The sequence below is a fragment of the Cydia strobilella genome, chromosome 21 (assembly GCF_947568885.1).
Source record: "Cydia strobilella chromosome 21, ilCydStro3.1, whole genome shotgun sequence".
Taxonomy (NCBI): domain Eukaryota; kingdom Metazoa; phylum Arthropoda; class Insecta; order Lepidoptera; family Tortricidae; genus Cydia; species Cydia strobilella.
Window position 1 is genome coordinate 9304412 of NC_086061.1, and position 11454 is coordinate 9315865.

Consider the following 11454-nt stretch of genomic DNA (forward strand, 5'->3'; position numbering starts at 1 on the left):
TAAAACACCTACTATGTGTGTATGACTCAATTATGTGTGCCATATTTTTCTAAACCAACAATAATGAATTAAGTAAAATAACTAGGAAAAACCTCATTATGCATGGAATTAAAATGCGTTACGTCTCTTGAGAGACTTTCATCATCGATCTGAAACGGATCATCCTCTGTAGAAGTGGCAATGTGTTTCCTTAGTAAGGCCTCTTCCACTATAACTTTCTTTCTAGTTTTCTCTTCATCTACTTCTTTCGTAATGCTACTGACATCGCTTTTATTATCTACTTTCGTTTTCTTTCGTGGACGTTTATTTTTCTTGCGCTTTGACTTAAGATTCTTTGGCGACGGAGCTTTTCCTTTTATTTGTTTTTCGTATTCTTCATTTAGTCTATCAAATTGTGTCATAATTGGTTTTTCTGTGACTGTGGTGTTATTTTCTTTTTTATCATCCGTATCTAGAACAGTCCTATTTGTCATGATAGATGGTTCTTCTTCTACATTGGCTGATTCGTTAGTTTTTATTTCTGATTTGTGAATAGTTGGTTTTTTTTCTTCTTTTTCAGAGTCACTGTCATCAATGTTTTCATAAGTAGGAACCGTAGCCATATAAACTTTTGGAACTTCATCCCCGTTAAAAGCCATATCTTCAACATCAACATATTTTGTAGTTGTTAATGTTGTTATGCTTGCAGATGCAGACTTCTGAGATAATTTTGTAGTCTTTCTTCTATATTCATTAGGCTCTACGTTATTTGGCGTCACTATTCTTGTGTCATTAGAATATTGTTTTTCATAACTCAAATCATTTATAAAATCTTCCTTTGAACTTTTGTTCCTTGAATTATCATCTTCGGACTCGCTGCTTGTTTTAGTTGTTGATTTAACCTTTGGAAATGTGGGCATTAAAGACGTTTGTGTTAGATTTGTTTTCTTAATCGGCCTTATGTCCGGGGCTCGTCTAATCGCATCTATCAGCAAGTCTATTCCGTCTGCTACTGTAAGTAAAATTATAAAAGTATTATTATCAATTAGGGTTTTTTATGACATGTAAATTATGAATGTATTTAAGGATGTATGTAAGTAATATTACCTACCTACTTATACATATGACTTGCGGATTGACTAATTGTTTTTCGATACGAATTACAAATTGATATCAAAATTTTAAGGAGACTGCAATTACGAATGTCAGATATCTACCAATAGCGGTTTTTGTTATATTTAAAGCGATACATACCTTGTGGAGAATCTACTGGATTATTGTGTTTCAACAAATACTCCATCAGTGTCAGCAGATATTCCACAGCATCATCATGGTCCATAAGATCTCTCTTTTTTCTTCCCTTTGCGCCCACCTTTAGGGCTAAAACCTTCAATTTCTCCAAATTGTAATTGATTTTATTCATATACCTGTCAAGCGACTTTTTGTATCTTGTATCTCGCTGATAATTTACGCTTTTATCATAAAGCATTGCATTTTGCTCATTTTGTTTTTCCAGATCAGATATTGCTTGATACATGTTGCGCATAAATGAGTTTTGTAGCACATTAAATTTCAAGAAAAGATTTTTTATTTTATGTAATGGTTCACTTACTTTATGCCTAGTAACTCTCTTGATTAAAATTTTACGTTTTCGTAAATTATTGAATTTTATTCTCTCTGAATGTATTATTTCTAAAATATCATTTAAAATAAAAGCAAACTTTCCAATTGAATTTATGAATATTTTTGTATTATTTTTAATAAAATTCATCTGCGTTAATTCAGTTTCTGTTAATGGGTTTTTATAACTATCTGTTAATACTGCGTTTAATTTTTTTACATAACTTTTGAATTCCACCTCGTCGTTTATGTGTTTGTCAGTGCTATTCGCTTCATCATCAATTGATTGCAAAATACCTTTGATAATTCTTATGACGTTCAAAGCTTTTTTAGTTTCAGATATAAGTTCAGTAATTTTATTATTCAATAATTCCATTTTATTAGTGCTGATTTTGCAAGGCCCAAAAGTATCACATATCGACTCCATGACAGCAATGCTGTTGAGCTGTAATTTATTATTTTTTGTTGACAGTAATTGACTATATAATTTTTTTAAATACTGTACAGCAACCATACGATTTTGTTTTGAATTATTTTTTGTTCTGTTATGAGAAATATTTTGCAGCATTTTATCAAAATCGGCTGTGCTTGATTTGAAAGTTCTACTGATTGATGTATTTGGCTTAACTGTGTACATATTTGCAATAAGTTCATTTGTTTTATTAGTTTTATTCCATTTCTCTAATGTATATTTATTAAGATCTTTTATAATTTTGTCTATATCTGTAATATATCCTTTTTTAATCATGTTTTCTGTCGAGTTCGTGTTCTTATTTATTTTATTATCTGAATTGTTTATTTCTCGATTCTTTTTGATAACAGTAGTTGTTTCCAAATTTGTGTAATTGATTATGAATTTCTTGTCAGTAGAAACATTTTTATCGGAAGAATAACCGATTGAAGTAGTCGTTTCCAAAGTATGATTATTTTCTAAATGCAACTGATTATCTTGAGTAGATATTTCGTTGATAGTATAATTACTTAAATCTACGGATTGCAAGTCGTAGTTTATTTGCTGAGTAGTGGTTTCTACTTCTATATTCGTATAATTAGGCGTGGCCGTAGCTGTAATATTTCCGGTGTCCAAATCATGGTAATTATTTGTAATTATATCTACATATTTTATCGTTGATTCGTTAACAATACCACTGTTTGTTACTTCATCGTCGTATTTTTTCGTAACAATATTATCAACAGTGTATTTATAGTTGTTTAGGTCCGATGAAATGTTTTCGTTTATTCCAAGCACACTCGTCAATGCCTCTACTTGGTCGCCGTTTACCACAGAGATGTTCACTAAAATAAACCATTCACTGAATTAAAAAATACATTAACTTCAAGCGGTCACTAGACGATTAGCTAATATTAATATAGAAAAACATATATGAAGTGACGTGGGTACTTTTAAATATTATATAAATTAGACTACCTACCCGTGTCATTTTCCATAATAGTTGAATTAGTTGGGACCTCGATCAGTGGCAGAACATTCCTCTTATTCCTTCTCATTCTTGGAATAAGAATAACTGTTGCTTTCTTCATGTGACTACCTTTATCATTGTGTTTATTAAAATTCTGTGTCTTTTTTAAGCGAATTTTTTCATCCGGAGACAGCAGTTCGTTTTGTTTAGAATAAAAACTGTTAGTGTTAGTAAAAGTTTTCATATGGTCTCGCTCTATTTTCCTTGACCTCATTTTTATATTCCAGTCATTGTGTTCTTTAATGTTCATTGTTTTTCTACCTCTAGCGTTATATTTTAGTTCAAAATGCCTTTTTTGTTTATTGTTAAGTATCTTCTCTAGTTTAATTTCACGTTTAACAGCGTGGGAATCACGTGGTGTTTTCGTAGCGGCTTCATATTGCTGGTACAGTATTTGTGCAAGTTTTTGAGGGTCATTTTTATACTTCAGCAAATCTGGAGAGTCTATTGGAGATATAGTTGATATGTATTTCTTAATGACTACAACTGGAGTATTGTTTTTTATTTGGTCTTTGCGCATAAACTTCTTTAGCGTTAGCGTCTTTACAGCAATTTTTTGCATTTGGGGTTTATTTGTTGTCGTGCTAGTCGAGCTTGTTTGAGGTTTAGGTGTTTTCTTATTTTTCTTATGTTTAACAGATCGTTTGTCGTTTTTCTTTTTCGGAATAGTTTTCATTGTGGTATCCTTTCTTTCATCAGTTTCTGCAGTATCAATTTCATTTATTTCCAGTTTCTTATTTTTTCTAGCTTTCGGTCGTGGAGTTTCTGAAATTGAAAGAAATTATTAACAAAAGTAGGATGACAGGTCAAGTTAGACCATTGTTATTTTAAAAACTCTAAATACAGTAATAAAAAAAGACTCCATCAGACTTTATCTCTTTAAAAACACTATATTGTTATTTAAGCAATCCAGAAGTTTATTAATTAGTTTAACTTATTTGTTTTGCTAGTCTTGTAGGATTTTATTTTCAATTCAAATAACAGTGGTAATATTTTTTATGGATACAATTGATATAAATATGCCTTTGGACAATAAAGAGTTTATACATACATACATATGTACATATAAATATATATACATAATATACACATTCTAACTTACTATCTTCGCAGAAGCTCATCACATGGCATTTCCACTCGCCATTATCATCGCAATCACAAACTAAACATCCGGTGCACCAGTCCCCTGAAAAAAAATACTTCGTAAAAAAGTACCAACAGCTGACCAATTGGAGGACTTTGGAGACCGAGAATAATTAGATGAAGGTTATCAAAAATTAATACAAAGAAACAGTGTGCGTTGGTAGGACTGCCATAAATCTAATTAAAATTATTAGTGATTTGAAATATAAAAACCGGCCAAGTGCGAGTCGGACTCGCGCACGAAGGGTTCCGTACCATTACACAAAAAACGGCAAAAAAATCACGTTTGTTGTATGGAAGCCCCACTTAAATATTTATTTTATTGTTTTTAGTATTGTTGTTAAAGCGGCAACAGATATACATCATCTGTGAAAATTTCAACTGTCTATTAGCTATCACGGTTCATGAAATACAGCCTGGTGAGAGACGGACGGACAGCGAAGTCTTAGTAATAGGGTCCCGTTTTTACCATTTGGGTACCGAACCCTAAAAATTTACTCTTCAGTATTTAACCAACAGTCTTGTGTTTTACTTCTGTCTTGGGTCCCATCCTCACAACGTTAATAAGCAAGTGTTGCCTCCTGCTGTTTACGCACTGCCTTCATCATCAATGATGATGATGATGGCACTGCCAGGGGTCCAGAGGGCGGGAAACCGCAGCTCTTTAAGTCACCTTTATAGGTAACATTTAAAGTTCTTAGACCACTAAAAGCAACTTTTGCGGGATTCTTGCAATTGGTGTTTTCTACTGCAGTTGATTCTGTTTCTCAAAAGTTTGCCGCAAAAGACGAGGGCGTCTTTGCAGTATGATCTGTGATAATAGTCAAAAATAAGACGTACTTGGTGGACATCCTATACTCTTGCTTGATTTTGGCTTGCACTCTTCGCCGCTCGCTTGCGTCATACTCTTCAACATTACTGAAAAACAAGACAATAAATACAGCGAAAAGTAGCCTTAATGATGATGATGACGTTAGACTGAGCCGGGTCCGGGCCGGACTTTCTGACGGGTGAAATCGTGATGCGGTGTTTCTAAGCTGTGTTTCACAGAAATCGATCCACAAGTTTGAAGAGTATCAGCTCTTTTCTAAAATAATGTTAGGCATTTTTGGCATAATATGGATTTTTTGCACATAGCGTAGGGGTTTTTTAATTTAATTTTAATTAATAGTTATTGTTTGTTAATCAGTTGTTAGATTAATCGAATCAAGACTTAGTTTTCATTCAACCTTTAGGTACCAGATTATATCGATTTTCAATATTTTTGACATCCCAGACCTAAAATATTTGGAAGATCTTACCATCTTTCTTGGCATCTTCGAAGAAGAGCTCCATTAAGCCCCGCCGGGATCTTCTGTAAAGGCATAACAATTTTGAACAGAGCCATTATTAAACTGCATATTAGACTAAAAAGATCACCTAAAGTTTATAACAAAATCCCGCTAGAGCTGAAACAAATAACTAGCGACCTATGTTTTTATAAAAAACTCAAAGCTAAATTGGCGTCTGATGCATATTACACAGTCGATGCCTTTTACGAGACCTAGCACTGTACTAAGTGGGTAAAACTTATTGTTATTGAAAAATATATATAAAAAATAAAATAAAAAACAACTGGTTCGCTGGCTCAGCCTTGCCTCTTAAACTATGTATATAACTATATAATTAATAAGACTTAAAAATAAGTATTTAGCATGTACCTGACCTGTAAAATTGTATTTTATGAATAAAGTATTGAATTGAATTGAATTGAGTGGACAACCTATTCTCCGTACGTAGTCCACATTTTTGCTTAGCTTACATAATAATAAAAAATCGAATAACCCTAAATGAAACTTTGATCGAAAAGAAGAACAGAATTAAATTAAATATGTTTGGCTCCTGCAGCTCAGAACTGCAGAGTCTTCGTCCAGATCGCGGTCGCCTCAAGAACGTTTCTGACCCAGTGGCCATCAGTTCTAGGAGCAATGTGCCCCGTGCATTTAAATATGAACATTGTAATTAGGGAATGCAACCGGTAAGAGAAATACCGGTAATTTACCGATTTGCCGATCTACCGTTTTTACTGGTTTGCATTTCCTAATTGTAATCTTTGCTGCTGGGGACTAGTGCGCCGATTTTTGGCCGTAAGTTTTAGAGGTTTAACACTGATCCAAACTTTAAATGAATATGCTGTATTTATACAGCACGTAAATATTTATATTTACGTGTGTTGCATCCTTTCCAATTTACTGTACTGATTGTGGAAGATGACAGAAACGAACTTATATTTGACCCTTGTCAGTGAAACCTCATGCAAAATTACTCGGATATATTGCCGCGTCTGTGTGATGCGTAAATTTCACAGCAACTAAGTCGGAAGGAGCCGAAAGAGCACACTTACTGTTCAATATAGAAACTTTTCAAGATAGAAACTGTTCCTAACTCTCAGTGTTCGTTTTCTTCCTTCCTCAGTGACCCTTTTGAATACCTACTATTATTGCTTACCTTCTTTTCTCCCCAGTTGTCCCCAAGTTTTGCTTCCACATCAGTTCAGTCCCTAAGATCCTTCCTACTACACTTGACTCGTTGTGGTCACAACGCTCGCTGCCCCGGATAGGTAGTTGTCATGACGCTCGAAGAGTGGCCATCAGATATAACAGCCAAGGTCTAAACTAGGTTCTAGACGTACTAGTATTTATTCTTTTCTCACCTGCGTTCATTATTTTCTGTCCTTTCTCCATGTTCTTCCACATTAGTAAAGTCCCTAAGATCCGTCCTATCCACACTTGACTCGTTGTGTTCACAGCGCTCGCTGTCCCGAATAGTACAGACAGCTTGGCTATCATTATTGCAATAGCAGAGGTAGCATGTTCCAGGGTAGTTGTGGAGGTCCTGGCGCTCGAAGAAGTAGCCGATGCTGGGGCAGTGGTCTATTGGCTTTTGAAGAATTTTGGGAGCCTCTGTGAAAGAAGTAAAACTAAAATCGATATCGACAAAATTGTATCAGACTCATCTAGTAAGAGAGCGATCGAACTCTATCTTAGAAACTTTACACCTAGAAATTTGACAATAATGATGACATGGCCACACTTTGTCATTACAAATACGATGCAGAGTTAGCTTGGCCCAACTCTTCTTAGATTGCTGTATTCGCTGTAAGTTTTATTTTCTTCTATTGAAAAGTGCAAGAAAGAGTACCTATATGTATACAATACATATATATTTGTAGGTTAAATCTACTCGTATTCTAAGATCCATAGAAGGTGTAAGTTTATTACTTATCGTCAAAAAATTCCGTTTTGATATTTAACTTAACCCATTTAAAGAAAGAAATTCTTTTTCAAATAAATAATCCAGAATTACTACAAGACCTAATCGGAAAACATAAATAGAAATATACATTGATAATACTGGTTCCCTTTATTTTAACTATCCGGTTCGAAGGACCATGTTTAATATATAAATTGCGAACAATTATATTTTTGTAAAGAAAACGTAGTTTTATTATAACATGACTTTAATGACTGACTTGTTTATATTGCATCAAAAAACCAAAGAGTACATTTGACATATAACGGAAATAAATAAAATACCAACGTGTGAAATAATAAAAAAATACAATCAAACGAACATTCCGATCAAATTGCTTAAACAATGGAGAAGTCAACATTATGCAGGAAGTGGAAAAATCCAAAACAAACCATATTACGCGTGAAAAACTCATAACATTATTGTATTACACAAGTGGTCAAATTGAGGCGAGGTTGCTCGACACCTAGCTATTTATGTATTTATGGCGTTATTCATAAACTCCTGTCAAGTCTAACAAGCCTTTGATAATAATTTGTCCTTTTCTGTCTTTTTGACATATGTGTTGGTTAAAAAGTGAGGGAACATTTTACAAAGGCTTAGCAAACTTAGCAAAATAAACTCTAACCTCCTTAGGTTAGAGTTTATTATTCGAATTCAGGCCAATTCGAACGTACACCTAACATCAAAACTATATTTGAATCATACTGGAATCATATCAGTTAAGTATCTGTCATTAGCGCTTTCATTTCGCTCGAACTCCATACTAAAAAGTGAGGGAACATTTTACAAAGGCTTAGCAAACTTAGCAAAATAAACTCTAACCTCCTTAGGTTAGTTTATTATTCGAATTACAGGCCAATTCGAACGTACACCTAACATCAAAACGATTTTGAATCATACTGGAATCATATCAGTTAAGTATCTGTCATTAGCGCTTTCATTTCGCTCGAACTCCATACTTGTATTAGTGCGACGAGACGTCGACGCGAAAAACAGCTGACTGATATGATTTTAATATTAATTCAATATTGTTAATTGGCCTGTTATGCATATTACAATGCACTTATGAATGTCATAAACCCTGTCGGTTCTAACCCTACACCACAGCCCCGAGAAGATACAAGCGCAAGAAACTCGGCAGACAAACTTTTTCAAATAATTATATTTCAAATTAAAAAAAATCGTACCGTAGTTCTTCCAGAAAATATATCACTTTTTTTTAAATACAGTTTGTTCTAATACTTACTTACGTAAGTTTAAATCAATATTAACTAAGACAACATAATTACATAAGCAAAAAAATTTAGCAAATGACCCAGCTCTGCCGTCCGTCCTAGCAATATTTCAAAGAAAATATTCTAAACTTGCAAAGTTTCCATGTAATGTTCTGACTGAGTAATTGAGCGTAAGCGTAAGAGATATGGGGATGTGCGTGCTGGGGACAGCGGATATCACGTTTTTGCATGCATTTTAGACCTATGTATATTCGTGATTTTTTTCTATCTAGCAAAAGTTAAAAATTCAGGATTCGAATCGCTGAAGTCCCAACAGAAAGGCCTCAAGACTGCTAATTAAATTTTTGGCAACCGTATTGTGATAAAAAAAAACGTTACGACTTTTTCTCTTAGCCTACTGCACCTTAAAATGAACAGGAAACCCGTATAGCAAGTGAAAACCGACTAAGCAAAAGATTCTTAAATTGAATTGTTCGATAAATGGAATACTACCCGTCGCGAAGGTTTCCAAGCACGAGGGTTAAAAAAATGCTACAATTGCTACCCAGTGAAAAATTTAAAAAAATCACCACACCAACGCGAGGAAAATATAACTGTAATACATTTCAAATTGAGTCAATTCTACCAACCCAGACGAGGAAACAACTCAAAATTTGCATGAAATTGCTTTGCAAATCTTGTGGATAGGATGCAACTGTCTCATCGGTTTTTGAAGAATAAAGAGAACATTTGAATATTAAAAAAAATATTACTTACAATACAATCAATATAGCTTAGCTTTATTTAACGTTTAATACTCGTAAGCGCACTCCTACTCGCCTACTTGAAAATAAACTATTTTTTATCTTTTACAGGTAAAAAAATACGAGTAGGTACACACAAACCGCTATAGGTTTGCCTATAATAGCTGAGTCCCGAGAAAGATTGAGAAGTGTCGAGAATGAGTTCCGTAGAATTCTTTAGGATCTTAGTCTGATGCCATCCGTGCGATGAGCCTAACCAAACAAAAATAATTTACCAAATCTGCCTTGCCGTCTTCGAAAAATATATATATAGAAATAGGGGAACACACAAAAAAAATCCCGACGAAAGAGGAAAGCCAGTAAACATTGGTGTACGCTCTACACTGATTAGCGCGGGTTAATTTTCAGGTTACTGGTAGAGAATTTCTTCTGGCATTAAGTTCGCCTTTTGTACACCTTTTAATGTGCAATACTGTTAACATAAATGAATGCCATAGGCCATTTTTTGGTCCCCGAAGTAAACGGGCAAAGCTGAAGGGATCTCGCGAACTATTTGTAGGATAACTGAAAAGCTCTGGCCGGCGGGTCAAAAAGTTAGGATACTCCTGCCATACAAAATACATATAATAATATATATAATAGACAATCAAATTGACAGCTTTCCTCGAGAAATACGGGCTCCAAGTCTAGTCGTTAGTGACCCTGCCTACGAAACAGGGATTCAAATCCTGGCAAGGGCGTTTATTTGCGTATTCAACACAGATATTTGTTGCTGAGTTATGCAGGATCTATTTATATTTAGCAACATACGAGGAACAGAACCCTATGGAGGAACCTGGTCTTCAGCAGAAGGACATGATGTCACGATCCTCAGTATTGAGGGACCGACTGAAGAAGAAGATTTATATTTAAGTATTTATCTATATCTATCTGTTATGCAACGCAAGCCTTATTGAGCTTGTGGGTTTTTTATGCATTTAAAATTTCGGGTCCAGTCCCCGCGAAGTTTACGGGTGGCTGGATCCTAAGGTCTGTGGGATGTTTTATATCTCTAATAAATTATGTAACACTGGGATGAGAATTATATTTAATTACTGTAGGGATAAGTGTGTGTAAGATTCAACTAGGGAACAAATCAAACTATTTTATGAAATACTGTTTGATTTGTGTTTTTTTAAGTAGTTACACTACTATATATAAATTATAAACTGAAATATAATATAATACTAAAGAAAAAGTGACCAAGTCCGCCGGTGGCCGAGGCGGGAATCGAACCCGCGTCTTCAGCTTACGCGGCTAACGACGATTAAGATAAGGGTGTGTGTAAGAGTGTCCCATAATAAAATTAAAAAAAAATACGAACCTGCACTGGCTGTGCTAAACAGCAGCAGTAACGGCAGCATCGTCGGCGCAAGACTGCAGTTGAGGGAGCTGCGCACGCGCATGTTAGTAAACATGCGTGGGCCCCGATCTGCTCAGGAGCGGATTTGGAATAACACTGATCACTGCTATCCATTAGGTACACGACTGATACTATCCTCTTGCTGGTGCTTTCCTACGTTAATTCTCATGAATTAAAATATGCGACATTCCATGATGACGTGTGAATGGAACAAATGGTATTATGGGTGACTCACGTTAGACCGGGCCGGGACCGAGTCGGAGCTTCCGGCGATGCGTTTTCTATGGAATGCACCATGTGATTACCGATCAGCCGTCATAGAAAATGACGTGTCGGACGCCTCGGTCCGAGCACGGGCCGGTCTAAGCGTGAGTCTTTCAGGCCAATTAGAACGTGCCCTGACATCAAACCGAAATATCGGTATACCATCACGGTTATTCCGTGAATTAAGGTTATGTTAATCCAGCTATTATTACGTGATGGTGGGCGCTGAATTTTTTTTTGACACCTAAGTGGCCCAAAAAAGTACTTCATATATTATTTCATACTATAATTGT

At 35.0% G+C, this 11454-nt stretch overlaps 1 protein-coding gene across 1 annotated transcript; it reads right to left on the minus strand.

Annotated features, from left to right (window-relative positions):
• Positions 1 to 10948, minus strand: LOC134751281 (uncharacterized). Its single transcript, XM_063686665.1, has 8 exons — positions 10859 to 10948; positions 6916 to 7165; positions 5525 to 5577; positions 5064 to 5141; positions 4183 to 4266; positions 3033 to 3845; positions 1234 to 2895; positions 1 to 991 (listed from the first exon to the last, which is right to left on the minus strand). Exons 1-8 carry the CDS (start codon positions 10938 to 10940, stop codon positions 69 to 71), a joined length of 3945 nt encoding a protein of 1314 aa, XP_063542735.1. The 5' UTR covers positions 10941 to 10948; the 3' UTR covers positions 1 to 68.
• Positions 10949 to 11454: the final 506 nt, after the last annotated feature.

Coding starts and splice junctions, on each gene's coding strand:
- LOC134751281 (XM_063686665.1), bottom strand. CDS start 10,940: ATGCGCGTGCGCAGCTCCCTCAACTGCAGTCTTGCGCCGACGATGCTG. Junction 4,267..5,063: donor GAGTATAGGATGTCCACCAA/GTACGTCTTATT, acceptor ATTTTTTTTCAG/GGGACTGGTGCACCGGATGT. Junction 2,896..3,032: donor TATTATGGAAAATGACACGG/GTAGGTAGTCTA, acceptor GGTTTATTTTAG/TGAACATCTCTGTGGTAAAC.